The 26,044-nt window shown below is 43.4% G+C and overlaps 1 protein-coding gene across 1 annotated transcript in view; it reads right to left on the bottom strand.

Moving 5' to 3' along the window:
• Window positions 1–13,001: 13,001 nt before the first annotated feature.
• NBAS (NBAS subunit of NRZ tethering complex) overlaps window positions 13,002–26,044 on the bottom strand; it is a 616,392-nt gene continuing 603,349 nt past the window's right edge. The window contains exon 52 of the mRNA XM_066597064.1: window positions 13,002–15,805. Coding sequence (XP_066453161.1) covers window positions 15,530–15,805 — 276 coding nt within the window. The 3' untranslated portion in view covers window positions 13,002–15,529. The remainder of the gene's footprint in view (window positions 15,806–26,044) is intronic.

The following is a 26,044-nucleotide window of genomic DNA, read 5'->3' as shown; positions in this document are numbered from 1 at the left end:
GATAACTTGCACCACAATTTCCCCAAAACAAACTAAGTCAACCAATAGGTAATAAAAGTAGAGATGAGCGAGCATACTCGATAAGGCAAACTACTCGAGCGAGTAGTGCCCTATTCGAGTACCTGCCCGCTCGTCTCTAAAGATTTGGCTGCCGGCGCGGGTGACAGGTGAGTTGCGGCGGTGAGCAGGGGGGAGAGAGGGAGAGAGAGAGCTCCCCTCCATTCCTCCCTGCTCTCCCCCGCCGCTCCCCGCCCCCTGCCGGCACCCGAATCTTTAGAGACGAGCCGGCAGGTACTCGAATAAGGCACAGCTCGCTCGAGTAGTTTGCCTTATCGAGTATGCTCGCTCATCTCTAGTAATAAGTTAGAAAAAGTGAATAAATGTGTCCCAAATTAATCATCCAATATGAGCCACTGTGAAAGAAATGGTGGATTTTTAAGCTAAGCTTACATTAACTGTTAGACAGGATTAGTAAATCTTCCGCTGTACCCTTCCTACTGATTGCGCATATGGAGCTCATATATTCCTTATCTACTGAATGTTATAAGATTGTACACATTAGTTCATCAGAACGAAGCAGTTGTACTGGGGCTCAAGTGTTCTAACTGGCACTTACCAAAGTAGATGAGGACCCCATTACAGATTTTGCATCGGGTCACTAAATCTTCAAGTTACACCTCGGAGGTCCGGTTACGTTTATCATACTGTTGCTGTCAACAATTGGCAAATGAAGTAATTAGTGTTAATTGTGGCATTGATTGAATGGTTCTTGGTTAAAATGCAACAACTTAATGAAACATCCCTGGAAACACTGATACATTGAAGTCCAAATTTGCTGTGCCATGGCACTTTTCCAAAAAGTGGGTGGACCCCAGAGGCATGACTGGACACGGCAAGTCCCTTTAACGGAAATGTACACCGGAAACTGGTGTAGATTATAGCAAAAACCTACTCAAGCTCCTAACTAGTGTAGTGTCTCATCTGGCACATGTAGGTGCCACCAGACGAAACAAATATATTAAGCAGCTTGTGCTTCTTAATATATTTGTCACTAGTAGATGAGCACACAGTTTACCTAGAACATCTAAGTGAATATGCCCCATTGTATTACACATATGTACCGCCCCCTAAGACCCATAGTAACACAGTGTGCTTTGAATCAGTGTATCATGCTCCACCCCTGAAGACCCTGCACAAGTTATAACACAGTAAATCAGTTCTCTCTATTTCAATAGCAGAAGTGATCAGTGTGACCCCGTTAGTCACCGACACACATGAAGCCTGTAATCACGTTCCTTCCATATAAACTATATGGACAAAAGTATTTGGATGTCTTTCATAAGAAGTGTTTTATTCTTAAAATTATTAAGGTGTCAGCTCTGCTTTTGCTGTATTGCGCCGGCAACACATCAAGGCATACTTTCCACAAGTTCTCTGTAGGTCTGGGCAGGAATAGCTCGCCATTCCTCATGCAGGGCTGTGAGAAGAGATTGTTGTGAGGATGGGCGGGGGTGCCGGTGTCGTACCCGTCTCTCCAGTTCATTCCACAAGCGTTTGATTGGATGAATGAATAGTTATTACAAAATGAGCAGCTTTTTATTTTACCCATGCCCTTCCCAGCATGCTGTTCAGCAAACTCAGTATTTGCACATTTGCTGATTTTCTGCAGTGTCCAAATACTGTCCATATACATAGTATGTTAGGCTGAATGAAGACAATGTCCATCTAGTTCAGCATAGAAATCCCTGAGATTGTTTCCTCATGGATACAGAAGGGGCCGAACACTTTCCTACAGGTTATAGCGCAAAACACATTCACCGGGGGGGGGGGGGGGTCACACATACGATCCACATAGACGGATGGGTTTTCTCTCGCCCAGATTTTGCTGACATTACATTTGGAAGCTGTCCACTAGTCCTCAGGGTCCCCCAACAGGTATGTTTTCAGGATCTCCTATAGCAGTGGTGGCGAACCTATGGCACGCATGCCAGAGGCAGCACACAGGGCCCTACCTGCTCACACACGCCACCATCGACCACTCGCCACTTGTGAATACCAGCAGGGGCTGCGGCTCCCCTGCCGGCATCACTCAGCTGCGCTGCTAGCAGCTCTGATCCTTGGGCACACTGTGATGTCAGTGTGCAGCCGGGATCCCACTCCACCCTCCTTCGATGTCTCCTACTACTTAGTTCCACAAGAGCGGGTGGAGGAGGCGTCCGGCAGCACACTGACGTCACAGTCTGCACCAGGATCAGTGCCAGCAGCAACGCTGAGTAGAGGAGGAACAGGTAAGAATAAGGGTCTCGGGGAAGGGGGTGTCACTATAACGCTGGGGGCCGCTGTGTGGTGTCACTATTATGCTGGGGGCCGCTGTCGGGTGTTGCTATTATGCTGGGGGCTGCTGTGGGGTGTCGCTATTATGCTGGGGGCCGCTGTGGGGTGTCGCTATTACGCTGGGGGCTGCTGTGGGGTGTCGCTCTTACACTGGGGGGTGTCGCTATTACACTGGGGTACACTGTGGGGTGTTGCTATTACACTAGGTTATGCTGTGGGCTGTCGCTATTACACTGTGGGAACACTGTGGGCTGTTGCTATTACACTAGGGTACGCTGTGGGGTGTCGCTATTACACTGGGGGCCGCTGTGGGGTGTCGCTGTCACACTGCGAGCCACTGTGCGATGTCGCTGTCATACTAGGGGCCGCTGTGGGGGGGGGGTTGCTATTATCGCTGGGGCCGCTGGGGGGTGGTCATTATTACCGCTGGTGTATGTTTACATGTGACAGAAATGGGCAGGGCTGTTTCAAAATTGACAGGGTGCAGATTTTGACTGCAGAAATTTCCCCTGAGGACATTCTGCAGTATTTCCGCATCCAAAAAGCAGTCAAAATCTGCACGCTGTCTATTTTGAAGTGGCCCTGTCCTAATTTAGAACGATGGGTGTAAAATTATACGTCGTAATAAGCTCCGCCCCCTGACGTGTTGGCACTTTGCCATAAATATGTGGGTTTTGGGTTGCAGTTTGGGCACTCAATCTCTAAAAGGTTCGGCATCACTGTCCTATAGGGAAAACACCCATGGCAATGTTTGAGGCGCCGACAATAATTACATCACCTGTGCAATACTGAGGAAAACTGAAAACATGACCTGTTGGGGCCCCCAAGGACTGGAGTTGGGGAACACTGCGCTAGGAGAAAGGCGGCTTCATCACTAAACACTAAAGACTCCATGAAACCATTCCAGTTTGCAGACTCTCGAAGGGACTATCGTCTCTCTGTCATCCGGCTTCAGGTCCTGTATCAATTGCAATCGGCTGCAGGATGTCCAATTCTCCGCTTGCTTCAATAGTGGATTTTCGAGGACTTCTTTAGAATCTTGCACGGACGCGCTCCGCTGTTTCCACGCTTACTGGTGGACGGACGGATGATTCTCGCTTACAGATGCAACCTTCTTCCTTAAAATTGGAGCACCGCTTACTAATTGTGTACTGCTGGGTGAAGCTTCACCAAACTGTGTTCAAAAAACGACATTGCACAGGAATAACAGACTTGTGGATGTGAAAATCAAGGCCACGAAATGCTCTCCTGTCTTCGCTGGCAGCCATTTTGTCTCATACCCCCCTAGGGACTACAGCAGAAAAAAACTTTTTGGGCCTTATTTAGCAACACTGACCAACAGTAAGACCGTCCTTGCTGCCTATAAAAAGCAATCACAGCGCAGCTTTTATATTACGTGAGCAGCTGCGCTGTGATTGCTTGCTATGAGCAACAAGGACTCACAGAGGCGTAAACATATTTATGCGTGCATTTGTGCTGCGTATGTGTGCAATGAGCGCTGCGTTTTGTGAACGTGTGTACTTTACTATTTTTTTGCATGCGTGTCTTGTGTATTTACATGCAAAAAACACGCTCCCACTGATTTCAGTGCACAATTAAGATTAATATGGGCAATTAGTTCAATACGCATGAAAATACGACATGCTGCTTTTTTTTGCATTACTGAAATATACTTACAAAAAACGCACGTGACCGAACCCATTGAAATCAATGGGACATTCACTGTGTATTGCCCATGCAAATTTAGGCGGTTTTCCTTATTGAATATTTTTGCGTTTCTGTTTCCATTTATATCAAATTTATGTATCCAAATGTCATTAAATGTAAGTTATGAGACTTTCAAACCGGTAAGATCATTTATAACAAATATATATATACATATATATATATACACACACAGATAGTTCACTACTTGCGAACAGGTTCCGTTCCAGAAGCCTGTTTGCAAGTACATTTGTTCGTACGTCCGAACAAATGGTTGTATGGAGGGGATCGCGGGTGGATCCCGCTCCATACAACGTCGGGTGCCCGCTGTTTCTTACAGCGGACACCCGGCGGCAGCAGTTCCGACGAGCCATGCCGCTCATCGCAACTGTTAACACTTTAAATGCCGCTGTCAGAATAGACGGCGGTATTTAAAGCATTAACAGTTCCGCCGAGCGGCGCTGCTTGTCGGAACTGCTGCCGCTGGGTGTCCGCTGTAAGAAACAGCAGGCACACAGCATTCTGGGGTCCCGTATCGCATTCCGCAATAAGATCGCAGGATGCTGTGTGGTTGCTAGGCAGCCAGAAGCCTTCTAAAAGGCCCCAGGGATGCTATGCAGAGTGCCTATCAAGCGCATGTGTATATATATTGTGGGAGGACAGCCTGGTAGAGTGCGGGTTGGCGGCAGTCAAAGATGGAAACAAGTTGGTAAAGTCCAAGTGCAGGCGTGACCTGCGTTTATTTCAGTCCAGAAAAATCAACACAAATTCAGCCTTAGCTTCAGGCAAGAAAATAACAGTCCAGCAATAGGTCAATAGGCAGTCCCTGCATGACCAGGTCACGCTCCGCAGGTGCACCACACAGCAAGGCTTTTACCTCTAGCAGGTATCACAGGCTGCCAGGGTCCAGCAGCCATATTATTCCCCCTGTGTCAGTGCACACTGCTATTTATATGCACACCTTCTGCTGGCTCAGCCTCAGCACCTGTGCTGATTGACCTCGCACACACCCTGGAGTGGAGGAAGTGGAATGGATGGCCCCACTACCAACCTGACATCCATTCCAAAAATCCTGGCCCAAAGACTTTTAAAAGAAAACCTCCAGCAACTACTTGCTGGAGATTACATTGCACTCCTGGATTTTCATGTCTCAAAAAGTGGGACATGAACTGCCTCCAGTCCCACTAGACATAATAATGGAACCGAGGGGCAAAGTAGCGACCATCCACTATCACGCCCCTCAGTACCTCACTCTACATATATATATATATATATATATATATATATAAAAACACCCACGCACACCCACAGAGTCTTCCGATCATTTGTAACAACCCTGATCTTCCCCAAGTTATAAAGATGTTTCAAAATGATCCAATATTGGTAAAGACCTACAGAAGAGATGCTATTGACCCTTTCAGAGTGTCTTGGGAAAACACAATTTATGGAGGACAGAATGGAGCTTTTACATGACTTATTAGCATTTGTCACATATAACAGTTAACGAGCAGAGAAGAGCATAAGGTGTAATTAGAAAGTGCAACGGACTATTAAAAGGTGGAACTAAATCAGCCCCCATACTTCTGCAAGTGCATCATGTAATGGTGGTGGTGGGTGGACGTGATGTACCATTGACCTCTGTGATTTGTATCGTTCGCATTAGTCCTAGATAAAATGGCTTGTTCTGACCTTGCTTGGGCCATCCGCCAGGTTAATTTATGTTCCACGTAGTTTAATGCAATTTGTTGGAATTTGACCTTCTAGAAAACTTCTCAATGTTATACAATATTTTACGGCCTTCATCTGATTATTCAAATTATATCAAAACAGACTCAGTAATGAGCATAAAAGAGCATTTCTATAGCAAAAATATCAAAAGTAAATATAAGTCCTTGAGTTATTCCCTTCGACAGTCACATTTAGTGAAATCTCCTTCAAGGAAGGCTTGGTGGCATCCTCTTCTCCTGCTCTTCAGATGGCCATATTTAGTGACCTATCATAGCCTATGTGGCTATTCACATGGGTGATTACATACCATCAATCCGTGTAAAAAAAAAAAATTTGCTGCATGTCCTACGCTGGTCCCTATCACAGCTGAAACCAGGACTCGCAATGAGCACGGTCTATGCAGACATTCTATGGCAAAACTTACATATGGCCTTCTGAATGCAGTATAAAGGGGTTGCACCAGAATGGCAAGTAATTCTGTAGATAAGGAATAACTTGCTGATTGATGGAGGCCTCACCGTTGACTCCGCTTCAACCCCGTACAGTGACATAACTCTTAATGGAGTACTGGCTGAGCATGTGCGGTCAGCGCCCCATTCATTTCAATGGGAGTGACGGAAATACTCAAGCAAGTGCGCCGCTCGGGTACTCAGCAGTGCCAATGAAAAAAAATGGAGTGCTGGTAACCAGAGCACTATTCATTCTCCCCCTGACTGCGGGGTGCAGTAATCCGGGAGTGAGGATGACGGGGGGCATGGGACCCCCCGATCTTCAGATTGACGGAGGTCTTAGTAGAGAGACTCCCATCAATTAGCAATTTATCCGCAGGATAGGGGATATCTTGAAATTTTGGTACAACCAATTTAAAGTTATTGTATGTTAAATGCAATTTAAGGGCTTATTTAGACGACCGTATATCGGCTCGGTTTTTTCGCTGAGCGGATATACAGTGTCCTTGTCTGCAGGGGGGGGGGGATGGAAGAGCCAGGAGCAGGAACTGAGCTCCCGCCCCTTGCCACTATTTGCAATGGGAGGGGCAGGGGCGGACTAAGCGACGGTACTTAGCTCTGCCCCGTCTCGCCCCCTCCTATTGCAAATAGTGGAGAGGGGTGGAGAGGGGGCGGGAGCTCAATTCCTGCTCCTGGCTCTTCCATCCCCCTCCCCCTGCAGACAAGGACACCGTATATCGGCTCGGCATGAAAACCGAGCTGATATACGGTCATGTGAAATAGCCCTAAGAGTAAGTTCACACAAAGCAGAATTTGTGCAGATTCACTGCAGTGGGAAGGCTGCAACAAAATCATCAAATTCTATGTCAAAATGGATTTTGAGGTGGATCTGCACTAAAATCCACTGTGTGAATGTACCCTAAATATCCTATAAGGGCGTGTTTGTACGTAGCTGATTTGCTGCCGACTTTTCCCCAAATTTTGGTGCAGATCTGCAGAAGATTTCACCCTTTTGCTACATATTCTAGCTGATCTCCAGGGTTCTCAGTAGCCAGACACTCTGATTAGCTAATTTTCAGAGAATCCATAACAAATAAGAAACAAAGGTTTCATCATCAACATAGAAGGGGGTTCTTTACTGTAAGAGCAGTGAAACTGTGGAACTCTCTGCCTGAGGACGTGGTGATGGCAAAATCCATAGAGGAGACTAGATGCGTTTCTAGAGCGCTATGATTACAGGATATAGACATTAAATAACCACCAGGGTTGTTGATCCGGGGCTTGGAGTCAGGTAGGAACTATCAAAACGTTGATCCAGGGATTATTCTGAATGCCATTATGGAGTCGGGAAGGAATTTTCTCCCCAAATGGGCTAAATTGGCTTCTGCCTCAGTTTTTTTTTGCCTTCCTCTAGAACAACAAGGGGGAGTGGAAACAGGCTGAACTAGATGGACGTCTTCTTCCCTTAGCCAACATACTATGTTACTATGACAGATTGTGAATGACATGTTGAAGTCATACAAAGATTTGGGATGCAACACATCGCTCAATCTACATTTCATGGACTCGCAGCTTAACTACTTCCTGGAGAAATGCAGAGACTTATTAGATGGGCATGGTGAAAGATTTCACCAGGACATATGTGTAACTGAAAAATGGTGTGAAGAAAAGTGGATGCCAGCAATGCCGGCTGATTACTGCTGGCATATTGAAAGGGACAACACTGGCGGACATAAAAGAAAATAAGTAACTTATGCAAACATTGCATTAAAACGTCTCATATTTTCAGGCCACTTATGGAAGTTGTTATTATTAGAGATGAGTAAGTATACTCACTAAGGCACATTACTCAAGCGAGTAGTGCCTTAGCCGAGTTTCTCCCCGCTCGGCTCTAAAGATTTGGGGGCCGGCGCCGGTGACAGGCGAGTTGCGGGGGGGGACAGAGGGAGAGAGAGATCTCCCCTCCGTTCCTCCCCGCTCTCCCCCGCCCCCTCTCGCTCATCTCTAGTTATCATACATCTGCCCCCTGGTGATCTTATGTCCTGCTTATAACTGTATGTTACCCTATTCAGGACTTACTGTTTATAAGGACATTTCTAAAACATATTTCATTGCAACTGCTCTTCTTTATTCTACTGTTAAAGAATATTGTCTGTAAATCTCCGGTCTACTGTTATCCTTTATTTCTAGGTTTAGTGTTCTTTAATTCTTCTTCTATCCATTCAATTATGCAATTATAAGAAGAAACTGCTCATACATTGCTCCAGCTATATCGATTTAAATAACATACCCATCTACTGTATATATAATAAATATATGTATACAGGGCCTAGGGCTCAGCACTACGAATCTCAACAGTACAGTAAGAAAACCGAGCAACCTCAGAAAGAAGATTTAATATCAATATGTTTTCTTTATTTCGAATCCTTCAAAAAACACATTAATATTCGAATACACATATAGGATGTCAACATCTTCATACTGCAGTATTGTTTATTAAACTCAAGGCAAGGAATGAAGCCTTCCTTTATAGCTCCCTCCAACCAAAAGGATCAAAGGCGGACAATAAATAATGGAAATGTATTCTTGAATGCCATGGAGGGATTAAAAGAATGAAGAATAGCAGAAAGTCCATTTTGTCCCCCATTACATATGGAAAAAACACAAGGGATCAAATATGTTCCTTCAGGAAAGAGAATGTGTAATCTTGTGCCCAGGCTACAGTTAGCAAGACTCACAAGTAACACTACTTTCTCATTCCAGATACTAGACTGAGAGCCCAAGATTTTGCACTAACATTCAATAAGACAATACCAATAATTCCCACAAGGTGCAAGGTTCTGTTGGAATGGGGCATGGGCCGTTGGGGAGCTTTCACCGGGACCTTACCTTTCTCCAAGTTGGCGAGCGGACTCCGCAATGGGCTGTTGGGTGGAGACATCTGGTGGCAGACTGGTGCTGGAATGCCTTGGGGTCAGGCCCAGTTATGTTTAGATTCTTCAAATGCCCAGAAAAAATTGCGGCTACAGACAACATGATATTGCCTTTGTGGTGTGGAATAAAACTTGGATCCACGCCATATACTGCAGTTTGAACAGCTTTATTAGCAGTGACAGTATGGCAGAACTCACGCGTACCAGACTCATGAAGACGCTTTGGCAGGATCCCAGACAGTTGGATGTTGAGTTTCTCCAGTTTCTCCTAAGATTCTCCAGTTACGTACTCCAATACTCAACTGTACACTGTGGTAGCAGAGCTTGCGGTTCTCTGCAACCTTCTACATAAGGGTATCATAGCTCACTCAGTTGCATCCTTTCTCGGTCTTGCTAACCATACTTAGCGCCACCACAAGATAGATCTGCCCTCTAGCCCTGCCCCCTCTCTTGGCTAGGGAGAAATCACTATGAGAACCCCCTCTAGCCCCGCCCCTCTCTCTCCAAATATGGGGAGATCTCTAGGAGATCCCCTGTAGCTCCGCCTCCCATCCTCCCCTCGCTATGGGGGATTCCTTCAGCCCCACAGTGATGCAAGGCTGTTTCCCCGTGAAAACGCCTCACATCCAGGACTTTTCAGAAGCATTGCGAGGGTGCTATCAGACCATAAATCACAGCCTGATATCGCTCTCACCAATGTGCGAAAGCCCTATGATTTACCAAATGGATGACTAATTTTTTTATATTTTGTTCTGCCTTTTTTGTATTATCAGACAACCAGTTTTTCTACTGAAACTTGCCTGGTGACTAGCTGATTGGTGCAGCTCCAGCTTTATAACCCCCCGGTAATCAGTATCACTGGGCACCAATAACATCATTTATTTACTTGACAAACCCCAACACTGAAAATGCAAACGGATATATATAGTCACCTCTATATGGGTCTTAGAGGAAGGGAAATATTCACCAATGGATTGATAAAGCTAATGAAAGCAAACAAATGGGCCGCTGACCCAACTGCACCTCTAGTAATCAACCGAAAAGGGTGACCGCACACTGGAACGACTTTCTACAAAACCCTGTAATGTCCTGCACTTATCAACCTACTGCAGATAGAAGTCCATTACCAAAGACCATATAACGGTACACAATTGCTCCACATGCATTTATGATCCCAGTGGGTCGGAAAATTGTTGAAAAACAGGAACAGTGTGTAGAAATTGAAAGCAAAACATGCAGTATCAATATTCCTCAGGTCACAGATAGTAGGCGAAGTACACATAAAGGAAATCAGTTTAACATGGTAGCCATTGGCATGAATTGGTTGTGTCCACCAGAGGAGGGGACGCTGTGTGTGGAGTGACACAGAAACTACATAGTGCTGGTTAAGTTCTGGCAAAGTAGGGTAGGAATTATGTGTTCTATTAATGTGTCTTTACTTATGCTATATATACTATAATGGATTTATTCTCTTTACCCTTTTGTATAGGCTATATAAATGCATGTACCTGAAGCTGGTGGTTGGAAGTCCTTAAGGTTCAGTAATAGGGAAAAACAGCAGCCCCAGTTACACAGCATTGGTCTAACCTCCTAGCCAATCAGTGCTGAGAGGACCCAAGTTATAAAAGTTACTGCAGAGCTCCCGAACCTTTAGGAGAAATCAAAGTAGGTGTAGTAGCAAGTGTGCACTGTGCAAATAGCTGGTTCCTGGGCCAACATATTTAAGGATAAATGGTGCCTAGTACAGATTGATGGAATAAAAACAGCACTCCAATGTGCAGAACCCCCATGAGAACAAAGCTAGTAGGAAATAAAAGTGTATGCTCATCCGGAGGTGTTGCACTGGGTGCACAACAACCAATAGCACTATCAGTCACAGCTTCAGCCTTCTTCATGCCAGCAGAGGGCCTTGTGTACGATAATCCAAAATAACCATGGAAGGGAGAACCAATCTGCGTCACCGTGGAAAGACCATGCTGGATAGTGAAAGGAGACTACTGGTAGTATGTTTCCAAGTCGTACTGACTATTTTGTCAAGTCCATCATGGAAATGCATTGCCAGTCAAGTTTTCCTTCAATATCCAGCATCCAGAGTGATCTTTCCATGGCAGCGCCAATTGTTTTTTTCTTCCTTGGTTCTTTTGGATCATAGTACAGCTTGCAACATGTGTCCCAAGCCTTACAGGGTTTTAGACAACAGTACTTCCAGCCACCACCTCTGGATCTTGATATTACGAAAGTGGACTGCATTGGAAGTTACCTTTTGGATGTGCAATAAACAAGTGGTTTTTTTCCTGTTGACCTCTCCTGGCTAATTTGATTGTCTTCGGGACACACACAGCACTACACCAAAACACCATACCAAGGGACAGAGACCAGTCTGTAAAATCAATCCCCCTACTTTCTACTGTAGTGTACCCTCCTGCTCTGGCTCATTACATGTGCAACAGTCCTCTGCTGTGGCTAATAGATTGGTGGTCCCAATTAGCATACATGAAATAATAGCAGCTATATGTTAAATTATGTGATGTTTAGGAAATGGTAGATTGCTTTAGTGGCTTTGATCCAAGGGGTTGAGAAGCGGCTGCCTTTTTCATGAGTCAAGAAGAAATTTTTCCTTGTGTCACCAATTGTCCAAATGTGACCAGGGTTCTTATGTCTTCTGCTGGATCAACAGCTTTAGGCTTTATTCACACGAGCATATATCAGCCGCTGATATGTATGCTGCCCATCTGATGCATTGGTTTACAATGCATCAGTACTGATTGGCTTATTCTAACAGTGTAAGAGCTCTTTCCCACGAGCGTATATAGGCTCGCGTTTTCACGGCCGGCCAACATACGCTACCATCTGGGGCGTAGAAGCTCGTGAACGGACGCACAAATCTAATCTATTGGGTGTCAGTGTAAGGTATCCAAGTAGTAAACAATAGACTAAAAATGTATATTTTGATGTGACTGGAGATGCCGTTTCCATAACTCTCATAGAATTCTACTGACCATTAAAGGGGGTTTCTGACATTTTTTTTTTCTATTTTTTACTGATTACCTGTCCTCTAGATAAGTCATCAGCAGTTGATGGATGGGGGTCCGCCACTTGAGACTCCTTATCCATTAGCCGATCATCTAGCCCAATGTTCAATGCACTGGGTTGGATGTTGTCATAAGCAGACAGTGAAGGAAGTGAAATCAATGGAAGCGCCACACTGTTGCAGCAATTCCTGCTCCTCTCCTGGGCAGGACTGGATGTGACGCTCTGGCAAAGAGCAGGAAGTGCTGTAGCAGTGCGGCTCTCCCATTGATTTTAATCAGGGTGAAGCTGGTGCATGCATTTCCTGTGCTGATGGCTAATGACAACGTCCGTCCTGCTGCATGCATGGCAGTCCGGATGACCAGCTGATGAATGGGAGTCCTGAGTGACAGACCCCAATCCGTCAACTACCGATGGCCTATCCAGAGGATAAGTTATCAGTAAAAAAAAGACAGCAAACAATCCCTTCAACCCCTTAAGAACCAAGCGTAGTAAATTTATGGCGCTTGGTTCTGGGCTTTAATCCCAGCTGATAGTAAAGGTAAGGCATGGGATTAAAGCTCCTGCAAGAACAGGTCAGGTCCTCAGCTGTTAGTTAAAACCGAGGACCCAGAGGAGAAGGCAGAAGCGGTAGTTACTCCTTCATAAGAATCATAAAAGTTGCCTCTGCCCATTTCCTGAGTTTCTCCTTCACAGGGCATGGCTCTGACTTGTCCACCCCTGTACACGCACCAGTCACTACATTACCTGACATTTTTTTCACATCAATTTTGACATTTTAGACACAAACTTGAAAAAAAAAAAAGAAGAAAAATCTTGAACGTTACTGTGTTGTTAGATTTTATTGGATCGACATAAAATATCCATATGGCTTTCCAGTTTGTCATTTCTCTATAAAAAGTGAGCAAGATGTTTACTGCCATAAATATGCAAAGTAAAATGATAGTTATCCTCGGTAGTATTGTCGAGGCGCAGTCAGGACATCAAATGCAGTTAGAAATCCTCATAATCAGACGTAATAAAAGCTTAAACAAACATCAAATAAAACGTTTTCCTCGTTTCGTTAGAAGAAGTCTTCAAACTATATTGAAAACATACGATGAGAGAATATTAATGTTTTCTCCCTGACTCTAGTCACACTGACGGTCAGACGGCTCTGGGTAGGACTTGGCATCTTTAGCGTAGCGGCTTGTCTCCATCTTCCACACAACTATGGATGAAGGCTCTCCGATGAGGTTGGGTGCTTTTACTAGCAATCACAATGTGGACCTGGCTCTCTCTGAGGGCAGAATTATACATGGTGGAATGTTGCGGGGTCGCTTGTACGGGGTGGCCACAGAAAAGTAGCCCAGCGCCACACTCTTATGAAAGCTGTATGAAAGAAAATGTTTGGTGCCCAAAGCAACCAATCACAGAACAGCTTTCATTTTACCTCAGCAGTATAAAAAGTGAAAGCTGTGCTGTGATTGGTCGCTATGAGCAACAAATACAACCGGTACAATGGTAACTTTCCATAGGAGTTCACTGAGGGGCATGAATGTGTGTAGATTAATAGTCGTCACAGACACAAAAATAGTTGGGCTGTCTCAGCATAGACATTAGTGGCATATCACTAGGATATTCTAATAATGTCCAGCTGATGGGGCTCTGAACACTGATACCCCAACAACCCACCGCCGCTTCTAACTGCATCTTTCTATTACCCTCTACAGGGAAAAAGAAAGATACAACAGAATTGAGCAAAAATGTTACATACATAGCCCAACTTGAGCCTAGCTTCCCTCTTGTACCAGGCATCCTATAATAAGAGGCATTGCTTAGCCCAAGATTAAAATAAACCTGCTGCTTTACAGGGTCGTCTGGGATTTTAAGCAACTTCCCTAAGAGTAGGAAATGGTACAAAACAAAAAATAACCGTTACTTACCACTTAAATCCCCAGCCGCAGTCACATCATGTAAATCACTTACACAAGGGCTGCAGCAAATCATCGGCCTCCGTGATGAAGCTTGCATCTATGGCATGTGAGCAGTAACTGGGTGCAGCGGTCTCATGGATGATGTGATGGAATTGATGCAGGATGAGGGAGGACAACTGGAGCAACGGGATTTCATTGGGAAGTAATGGTCTTTTCTTATGCCAATTCCTGCTCTAAAGCAAGTTTCTTAAAAACTCAAAAACCCCATAAAAATCATTACTCCAGAGGGTATAATGTAAGAGCCCATGCCAAAAAATAGTAATAAAAAAAACAAAAAACGAGGTACGATGCAGTTATAAGGTATTAGAAACAATAATCTAGTGCACTGAGGCATCATTTGCCATCGACTTTTATTTTATACCCCAAAATAATGTTAAGTGTTAGGTAGCAGGTTTTTAGTTTTCTGTTAGGGCTACTATCTGAGAGCAGAATAGAACAGAGGAGGTGCCTGTGAGCTCAGAGATAAAGTTTTATAGCATTTAATTCCGTATTTTCACATAAAAAGCTGTTTACATACAACTAGGACTCAAAAAAAAAGCCTGAGTGTTCTGCTTCTCCCATCCCTAGACAGTGATTGATAGCTTTCACTGTATATAAGTATGTACAAGAAAAGCTGTCAATCACTGTGTGTGGGTGGGAGAAGCAGGACTCACGGGCTCTCTCTGTGATTGGGTAGGGCAACAGGACTCACAAGCTCTCTATGATTGGTTACGGGGAGCAAGACTCAGGTTTCTCTATGGTTGGGTATGGGGAGCAGGACTCACAGGCTTTCTCTACAGTTGGGTATGGGGAGCAGGTCTCACAGGCTTTCTCTACGGTTGGGTATGGGGAGCAGGTCTCACAGGCTCTCTCTATGGTTGGGTATGGGGGGGAAGGACTCACAGGCTCTCTCTATGGGTGGTTGGGTGAAGAAAGCAGGACTCAAAGGCTCTCTCTCTGATTGGGTAGGGCAGCAGAACTCACAAACTCACTCTATGATTGAGTAGGGGAAGCAGGACTCAGGTTTCTCTCTGAGTGAGTGGAGGAAGCAGGATTTTATGAATCCTAGCATCTTAAAAACAGCTTTTCACAAGAAACCACTGAAATAATAGTAAACTTTATATACTCGAGCTCATCATCTCCTCCTCTTTTGTACTTGTAGGGAAGACTCCCATCACAGATATAAAGTTGATGGACCTTCACATTTCAAACTAAACAACTGTAATAGAACAATATATATGGGTTTTAATGAACATACTTGCGTCAGAAACAAATACAATTGTGCATCCTGTCATTATAAAAACCTCATGTTCAATAACTAGCAGGTTCAATAAGAATTGACGATTCCTATCCTGAGGTTATTTACAGCAGCATGCCATTCGTTATATTTCACTCTCTACAGCCACCGCTTAAGACTAGACAGAGCAGAGGTAAAGGTTCGGAGGGCGGGGTGGGTTCCTCTGTAAGACATCAGTAGCGATCCTGCTTCTGCTTTGTACCCAGAATCATGAAGCTCCTTTGCTAGCTCTTCAACGTTCCACCTGGCATCCTCGGGTGTGGCCAGTAAATGGTTAATCAGGTGCGGGTAGTAGATGGTACCAAGGCACTTTACCAGCAACTTGGCATCCAGAAGCAGAGAAAGGATTTCGGAGTCACAGTTTGAGTCAGTGACCTACAAAAAAATACACACATATATATATATAAAAAATAAAGCCATGTGAAAAATGGACAATTTTCTGCTTTGTGTAGCACGATCTTCTGAAAGGAAGAAGACAAAGCCCAGGAACAAAAGTGAGCTATTTTCAGTAACAAATCTCATCTCCTCTTGTGAGTAAGAGCATCCCACTGCTAAAATGTAACAGAGCAGGCAGATAACATGGTAAAAATAACCAAATTGCAAAAAAACCCCAAGCTGTTTATGCCAAACGCTTCACGGGAAACACACAGAACTCTGTACTAGGTTTCATATAACACATCTGGCTTGGTTCACCTGTCCTTGGTCCAACTTTCTGCTGGGAAGAAAACAATTCAAAGTATTACAAAAAATACAATTTTTGGGAGTAAATTATGTAAAACGGGTAAATACGGTCTCTCCTTAATGAAAATCTCATTTTGAAGTGGCTTTGGGAACAGACGTAAAGAAAAAAATATATATATGAAAGTGATAGTCCCACCACTTAAAAATGCTTTCCAACCACGGTGTCCGTCCTAGTTACTGCTGACCAGGACATGTGACTGCAGTCATTGCTTTGGGATTCTGTGCCACATTTCATGGTAAGTTGTTTGACTGGGTACAAAGAATATGAACTTTGTGTACTGTCTGTATGTGTGTCAAGAAGAAATAATGGAGAATGAGAAGTTGTTACACAGATGACATGAAGACAGAAAAGTTTCTGGAACTCAAACATTTCATAGTGGGAGATGGTTTAGTAATGGAGAGGATTTCTATGGAGACAACTAGTGAAGTGCAGAAAATAAATATTTCATATGAAACCCTATCTTTGAAAGATTTAAAGGATTTGTGACTTGCATGTTTGTAAAATGATACTTGGTGGATAAGTTGTGACATGAATGTGAATGCAACATTGTGGAAAGTTTTGATCAGTAGAGATGAGCGAGCATACTCGCTGAGGACAATTACTCGACCGAGCATTGTCCTTAGCGAGTACCTGCCCGCTCGGAAGAAAAGATTCGGGTGAGCGGTGAGTTCTGGGAGTGAGCATGGGCGAGCGGGGGGGAGAGAGGGAGAGAGAGAGATCTCCCCTCTGTTCCCCCACGCTTTCCCCCGCCGCTCCCCGCCGGCACCTGAATCTTTTCTTCTGAGCGGGCAGGTACTCGCTAAGGACAATCCTCGTTCGAGTAATTGCCCTTAGCGAGTATGCTCGCTCATCTCTATTGATCAGTTTTCTACATCCCAATGGTTCATCCCCTCGTCAGCCAGACATATTGAATTGTTCAGAGAGAACAAGTTTTCACAAAGGTTGATCTATGAACTGCAACATGGCAAACCTACACGCCAACTGCTACAGAGACCCAAAGCACAGAAAAAGGCACCGCTGAGGGGAAGGCGCTGACTGCTAGCTTTTCCTTAAACTTGTATATAGAATTATATTTTATTCTGTAATCCAGTAATTTCCTAAACAAGTGCTAAGATATTTCATTGAATGTGAAATATTACTTTCATATTTTCTATTTTTTACAGCTGTTCCAAAACCGTCCCAAAATGAAACTTACACCTAGGAAAGATTATATATATATCTGTATTACATACTTGATTCCCCCTAAAATTGAATGCCCTTTTTATATTTTTGAGATATTCAAGGTCAAAGGCTACATCATCAGATGTAGCATCAGAAGGTAATATGTTACTATAAAACCTGAGCTCCATTAGGTTCAAAACGAGCCCAAGATTAAAGTTCTACCATGATTAGAAGCAAAGTTGTGCATTTTTTGGTTGACCCGGTAAGCATAAATTTCAATTTTTTTCTCCTGTTTGCAACCCTGCTGTATGAATACCGTGTATCACAGAGGGCTAAAAGTTGCCATCTGTAATTTACTTTATGTCCTCTACCATCCTTCCAAATTTCATGAAAATCGGAGAAGGTTGGGTTGGAAGCTGTAAAGATTTGGCATGGAATGGCCCAACCAGGGTGTTGTATAGTTGATCCACATTTTCGCCACCATTGTCTTGTATTGGGTACAAGAGATCTGCTGGTCATCAAACACCAGAGAATCCCCTCCAGCGCTTAGATAACCTAATCAGAAGCACATTAATACTAATACTATTGCAGAATCTACCTGTATCTATTAAAACTAATCTCTCTATTTGAGCTTCATTCAGAGCCCTGCAGTTACTATTCAGTAGTCTCTTCTAATTTTAGTGATGTCTTCAGGCGTCATGGATTTTTTTAATGTGCACTACTTGCTCAGTGCCCTACTTCATCATTCGAGGTTGAAAGGAGAAAACATTAGGAAAATGACTGTTTGGTGGCTTAACATATAGGAATTGTACCCCAAGGTGCTTTGAAAGCCTTTGTCATTTGCCTCCTCCTCTCTCACTGGATATTGTAAGGAAATAAATAAGCCTAGTAATTACCATTTGTTTCCAAAAACGGATTAATTCCTTCACAAGCTCCTAAGGGTTCCTGATATGAGATTTTTAATGCATTTTGTTTGCAAATGTTGTAGAAGTGAGGTTTTAATGACATGCAAATTTTGCAAAAAGAAAAAAAAAAACACTCTCAGGTTGACAAAATGACTCAAAGTTTTCTTTATGTGTTCAGAACTTATTTTTCATTTAGTGTAAATTTAATGAAGTAAACAGTTTTAAAACTTTTGCTTTGGAAGCTTTCTGTGGCTTCAGGATGTGAAACGCGTGGGTGGGAATGAAAAGGCCTCCCACAGTTATAACAACTGTTTCGGACGTAGTAATTTAGGAGGAAAACTCTGCGTAATTCAGTTATACTTATTATTAGCTGAGCCTTATAGTGTTAGTATAGCGGCAACATCATTGGATACCTATGGCTAAACTGCAAAGTCTAGGCTGTAGGTAAGGGAGAACAGGTGAGGTAACAGAGAAAAGGATTTTCTCTATTTAATACTAGTTTTACACTTAATATGGTTATAAAACTCAACTATTATGGCCATGTGCCTAGTGATAACTAAGTAAAATATGGGGAGTCAGTCTAAAATTTTTTTGATAATTCCCATTCAATCCTAAGGCAGTTCTAGAAATAGCTTAGCATAACCTACTTGGCTGTTTTCGTACTCCTGGCCGCAATGTACAGGAGAGTATTCTCATCTTAGCCATGAAGGCCGAGATGGAAAAACAACTAAGTCAATGTGATGTTTTTTTCCTAAACCGCATGGGAATGACTCGTGCTTCCCCTATAAGTCTATGCTGTTCCAAGGTGCCAAGTTTCCTTTAAGTACCCATTGACTTCCATAGTTAAAATGACCACCTACATAGTATCTGGAGAAGCAAAACTGTAAAAAGAAAATGCAACAAACATACGGTGAGATATGGAGGTATGGAAACGGTCATAGGATATCATTGCCTCCATATCATGGCACCCATGTTGTACGAGGTCTTTATTTATTTACTAGCTGATATATCCTGGCTTCGCCCGAGTTAATTTGGTACAGGTACTGTTGTTTGCATGGAAAATTTTCATGAAGTCGTTGTTAACTTCAGAGGAACCGAGGAATAAAATATATATACACATAGAGGAGTATTAGATTCTCCTCAGGCTACATGTACTGATGTCCCTCTGCAGAATTTGCCAACCCTACCATTCTCCTCACTTTTTTTCCTTAAAAATATTACTCCTTTTATTCAAATTTAACCTCAGACTGGAGGCTGCAGCCCTTTGTTGGCTTTAAAGGCAGGCTCCATCCCTGCAATCCATGTCCGCTTCCTTATGTATTTTAAAGCCTTTCAGTATATGCACAATGAGGTCAGTTAGATCGTTCTCAGTATATACACAAAGAGGTCAGTTAGATTGTTCTCAGTATATACAAACAGAGGTCAGTTAGATTGTTCTCAGTATATACAAACAGAGGTCAGTTAGATTGTTCTCAGTATATGCACACAGAGGTCAGTTAGATTGCTCAAAAATCTAAAGTTGGCTACGTGTCTGCGTTCAGTAAGACGTCATCTTGCGCAAGGATGTTTTTTATTGGCTCAATAAGAGAAGAACCACTTAAGGATCTTGATAGCTCCCCACTGGTTAACAAAAATATCAAGCCACCTTAATATGTAGAAATACTACACTGTAAAAGGTTAATAAGAATATATGCAGAAGTGAGGCAGAAAACAAGAGGAACCGTGTCGGTGGAACAGTTGGATAAGCTGAAATACGTTCAGGATAAAGCCGCTGTCTTACATGACTGAAGGCTTCTTCCGAGGGTTCTGAATTATAATCTAAAACAAGCACAAGTTATAAATAAATGGGGATTTTATGGATCTGTAAGCATACAGCGGGAAATGGAGATTTTCCTCGCATCTTCCCGATACATCAGTGTCCTGAGATCAGCAAACGAAGGCAGATGTTTAAAAACGTCATGGAACACTAGGCAGCGATGACAAGTGCGATATGCAAATACAAAGAAAAAGGTTTCGAGTATCCATTCATATGCAAAACTATACATCCAGTATATGGATACACAGATGACTGCGTTCTCACTTGTAGACGAAATCCAAATAGGATGCTGTTCTAACCACGGGAGGATGCCCCACCATCTGTAATGAAGAACTGAACTGGAGTGTCACTTATTAGTACACAACCTCCGCGGCTCAGGTGCCAGATTTCAATGTTGTGTTTCAGTGGTCCTTGAAGAAGTTGTGGGTTAGTTGCGTGGATTAACTGGGCGAAATATTGGAAGATCAGCCATGACGGAGCTTTAAAGGCCTTTTACAAGGCACAGTTATTGTGCAAATAATCGTCAAGTCAAGTGTTTTTTTTCGATAACAGTTAAGTGTGAACATATGCTACAACCGAACGATCAGCAATAATTCATTGGCTTCTTGCTGATCAGATCTTTCATGCGGACCTACAAATCACTGTCTGTCTGTGCCAAAGCCTTTTGTATAAACAGGTGTCAAATAGATTAGTTGACTATAAAGGAGTGGCAGAACGGTTGACTAGAGGTGAAGGAAAAGTACAATAATTGACCAACTATTCTTCAGTGTAAATGCATGTCCAGATACACAGTCGCTACATCACTGCTCGTTGCATGCTCGCTCCAACTTAGGTTGCAGTGTGAAAGGGCCTTTAGAGGAGTTTTTTTTTTAATTTTTGCACACAGTGCAGTCTTAACAATCCAACATGAACGTGTTCTCAACCAACTGATTTCCATTAGACATTTTGGGATAGTCCTTTAGGTTCGGGTTGTTTCCCATTGTTTCAGAATAAGAGTTGGCTTAAAGCATGTACATCATAGTATGGTTGGGTAAGGTGACCAGACGTCCCGACTTAGGCAGGACAGTCCTGTTTTGGTACCCTGTGTCCCACTGTCCCCAGGGTCCTTCGGTGGGATAGTCAATTGGCCTGCCTTTGGGACGTCTGGTCACCATGAAAGTGATTACCAGCAAGGGTGTTGAGGCTCCCTGGCAGGTAATCACTGAGTGGCACTGCTATGGGTGCACATACTGATGGCAGTGTATGCACCCAGGTTCCTCCTCCTCCCCTGACCTCTCCTTATTGATTCAGCCAGAGAAAGGGAGAAGGGAGTACGAGTCCGGCTGCACACTTCCGCCTGTAGCAGCACCAATGAGCGATACTTTGAAGACAAGGAGGAGATAAGTATATTGGTCGCTAATAGGGAGGCGCTATTACCATTGGGGGTCCCTATTACTTCCTGGGCTTATATAGGGGTCACTATTACTACTGGGTTCGATATAGGTGACACTATTACTACTGAGGCCACTCTGCACGTGGCAGCATGCCTAAAACTGACTTAGGGTATGTTTACACATTAGAAATACTGCACCGAGTGTCCACATTGGAAATTTCCGCGGCAAATTCCCCAGCATTTCCACATCCAAAAAACTGTCAAAATCCCCACCAATGGTGTCGAATTTGACAGGAAATCAGCCACATCTCCGTAGCTGATTTCATATTATGTGGAGCTCCACTCACTTCTTCTGAAAGCTTCCCGCAGTCAGCACTCCCAGCATCTGGTTCCCAGAGGCCTGGTCAGGTGAGGCCACTACTAGCTGCTAGTAACCGGAAAGCTGGGCAGAGGTGACAGCGAGAAGTCTTCAAAAGAGATGAGGGGGATGGCCACATAGTATGAAGTATGAAATCAGCTGTGGGTACGCAGAATCTCCATAGGACTAACTGGGGAACTTTAGCTCACATGTCAGGAAAGGCAAATTATTGTTAATTGAATGATAGGGGTTATTGTTGTCATTCATAGTAAGTTCTCTCTATAGTTCCTCTTATCTCAGATGCTGCCTCCCCAGGGCTCGTTTATCCGTGTATCAATGTTTAAATTGTGTTTATGCAAATTCCACTGTCTAAAATGTTTGCCAACTGCCACATTTCAATAGTAAACAGTGTGCCTGCAGTTTACTCAAATACGTGTGTTAGTCTTATTATTCTACTAAGACCTTTTAAGTCGGACACTGGCGTCACGTTCACCTAAGTCCCTTAGGCGCCCATATCCTGTTGTTCACTTTCATCTGTGCGCAAGATTACATAAAGCGCGCTGCACTCATTGCCACCGTGACACGGCTCCTCTTAGAAACCGCTCAGAGTGTGCAGGTCTCTTACCCCTTCAATTGAATAACTGAAAGGTGATTTTTTTTTCCATTGAGCATTTTTGTTTTGTTTTTTTAATATTTTCACACACTAAATCCCTAATATCAATTAACGACTCTTTAATGTACAGGATCAATGACGTAGCAGTTATGATCAGTCATGATGTATAATAATGTTTGATGAATTGTTAAAGGGGTTTTTCTACATTTGACATCACCTACGCACAAGAGCCCCCTGTTATTCCTCACTGTAATGGAGCAGTGGCTACACACGCCTTGCCGCTCTATTCAATGTCTTTGACAGCCGAATAATGCGAAAGGCCGTTTCTATCAGCTCCATTGATATTGAATGGTGCCTCAGAAGAGGGGACTTGGGACCCGCTGCAATCAAATACTTATCACCTATGCTTTGGCTATGTGATAATTGTTCCTTGAGGGACAACCACTTTTAACTTTCTCAAATTGACTCCATCACATTTAGTTTTTTTCTGGACAGAACACCACAGCAATTGATGCTACAGTGTCCATTAAAGAGCAACATAAACTTTATAGTGAAGAATGAATGCAGATTTGGGCAGAGCTGAAGAAAAATGCAAAAAGCATTTAAAAAAGTTAAGATAATCAGTAACTCCGCTCTTAAAAAATTAGGTAATCAAAGCATATTTGTATAGATATATAGTATGCTGTGCCTGTTTTTACATGGTAGCATTTGAGGCCCAGTCTGGCCCTGGTATACAGACGCGTCCTTCTTTACCCTTGGCTCAACATAACCCAAGATGTGTGGCATGAGATGATCAGCTTTAAAAAAAACAACATGATTTCACTATACTCTGTCACGAGAGGTCTATCCTATGTGGTTCTACTGTGACCACCCAGTGGTAGTGATGTGGACTGCAGCCTGTCGAGGGTTTTGCTAGTATATTGCAATATTGATTTGGTTTCATGAGAAATCAGAGTCGTTAACCAAATTTGAGTGAAGATAAGGGTGGACACATCTATGGATCTTCAGGTGATGACACTATAGGGGCACCAAACACTATACTTCAGGTTGTCATCACAGACAAATGGCTCATTTTTCCAATAGGAGCCACAACCAGCTATATGGCAGTCGCTGGAAGTCACATGATTGGTCGGCCATGTGATACATGAACAATTCAAACCTGCCAGAGAGTCGCTGCTTGTTAGCAGCTCTTCACTCTGCCTCTTAGTGAGGGTTCTCAGGTGGGCACCCATCTATGACCTCTATTAACCCTAATATGGCACATGAGATGACCCTTTAAATCTGTCAAGAACTCATGTGAATAAGGAGGTCTATGATATGAGGAAGTTCACTATACAATGTTCAAAATGGAGGCACAAGGGAATCCGCTCCAAACCACTGTAATACCAGATATATAGACTGATATAATTCGGGTGATACATTGGACAACTATTGGCCAAAAGTTCGCTCCAATGAGATCAACCCTAACTCATCAAATCCAGGGACGGCTTTACATGGGATGACTGTCGGGCGCATAAGTACCCGACAGTTGTCCCAAAACGTATTGCTCCTGTACTTTTGATAACTGTTCAGTTTAATGGAGGTAGAGTGTGCCAGGCATCTCTGGTGGCCACCCGTTTCCATTCACCGTGATCAGGCAGTTGTTCAAAGATGAACAACTGCCTGTTTACACTGAGTGAGAATTTGCTATTTCTCACTCAGTAACCTGTCAAGTCCGAGGTTTATATGGGACAACTACAGTATTGCTGAAAATCGATCGTTGTAGAAATGTTTTGGCTAGTAATTGTCCCGTGTAAAGCCACCTCTTGTGTTATAGTGTGTTGTAAGTGTGAACATTGCTGTTCAATCCAGACTTCCAATTTCCTTATCAAGTCCATATTCTGCATGGAGAAATAATACAGACGTTCTTTTTGCCATGAATTACTGGATTCTGGTTTAATCTGACAAAGTGCTCCTATAAAGAAGGTCAAGGTAGTTTTAAAACAAGCACAAAGTAATCGATAACCTATCTACTTGAAGCACCAACCAGACCAGACAGCCATTAGAAGCGAACGTTAAAGTTCTCCAAGATACAAAAATTGACAACACATGGTGGTGATACATCGTATACACATATCATCTGGGGAAATTCCATCTGGAAATCACTAGAGATGAGCGAGCGTACTCGGAAAAGCACTACTCGCTCGAGTAATTTGCTTTATCCGAGTATCGCTGTGCTCGGGTCTGAAGATTCGGGTGCCGGCACGGAGCGGGGAGCTGCAGGGGAGAGCGGGGAGGAACGGAGGGGAGATCTTTCTCTCCTTCTCTCCCGCCCGCTCTCCCCTGCTCCCCGCTGCGACTCACCTGTCAGCCGCAGCGGCACCCGAATCTTCAGACCCGAGCACAGCGATACTCGGATAAAGCCAATTACTCGAGCGAGTAGTGCTTATCCGAGTACGCTCGCTCATCTCTAGAAATCACATGACTGCAGCGGTATTTGCAAAATTGTTAAATTATTAATGGATTTCTAACAAAAGGATAAGCAGAAAAGGAATTCAACTACGGGGAAAAAAGTGCCGTCAGGCTGGGAAATTCTACAGAGCGGAGCTGAAGCACTCGCTATTAGATAAAAATATAGGCGGATGTGTCAGATGCGAGCAATAGCAGCTAATGAAAGAGCCAGACAGAGAAAATCCATGCAACATCAAAACCCCAGTGCTGGATTAAACACCCAGCCAAGACAGGTGAAACCTTTCTTCAATGCTTTTTTTCCTTCCTTATCTATGTGGGACAACGCAACAAACGTAGACATGTCTGTGACTCGGGACTATCATACTACTAGTCGCACTGAGATGTATCAACAGGCTAAAAAGGGTGGGCAGCACAAAAATCATCTCTATACATTGCCTAACAATGAAAAAAAATGTTCTCTACAGAAAATATTTCTTTTATTTAACTTTACCAGAATGTTTCAGCGAGAGCCATGACTGTAAATGACAGAGCTCTACCAACCTCTCTCACAGCAGGAAGTACCAGCACCAAAAAATTGCATTCAGCCAATCAGCTACACATAACTAAAACCCTTGTTTTGTAACATCCCCGGACCGAAGTTCATTAACTGAAGGGGAACCCATCAGCTGCCAAATGGTAGTGCACCCCATGGCTGAGAGCTCTCATGGTTAATGTGATGCAGTTATTGACAGGTGAAGCACATGGTTTAATGGCTGTGGGACAGACTACTGTATCACAGCCGCATTCGCATCAAACAGGATCTTGGACTTGCTAGATAAGATACTGTGCTTAAAGCGAGGTTGAACCATCACTAAGACCCGCTCTGTTCATATCACATTTTGTTGCTATGTTTTGGCATTGTGTATGCTAAAAATGTAGAGAAACGTTAGACATGTTTTTTTGTTTCTATCAAAAATGTATAAAAAATGTACCCGCTTTACTTATGCAATGTTGGCATACACACCCCTTCACTTCAATGCAAGGGAGAAAAAAATACAATGTTGTGTACATACTGTTTCTTTGGAGGACCGAATAACACACTAGACTGCACTATTCTGTCCAGTAAAAAAAACCAAAACACTGATGTAATGGAGGTCAATTGTAATTAAAAACATAGTCTTTTGCATTATGTATGGCCCTTTGAAGTCTATGAATAC

The sequence above is a fragment of the Eleutherodactylus coqui genome, chromosome 1 (assembly GCF_035609145.1).
Source record: "Eleutherodactylus coqui strain aEleCoq1 chromosome 1, aEleCoq1.hap1, whole genome shotgun sequence".
NCBI classification, from domain to species: domain Eukaryota; kingdom Metazoa; phylum Chordata; class Amphibia; order Anura; family Eleutherodactylidae; genus Eleutherodactylus; species Eleutherodactylus coqui.
This window is presented reverse-complemented; position numbering and strand designations above follow the sequence as displayed.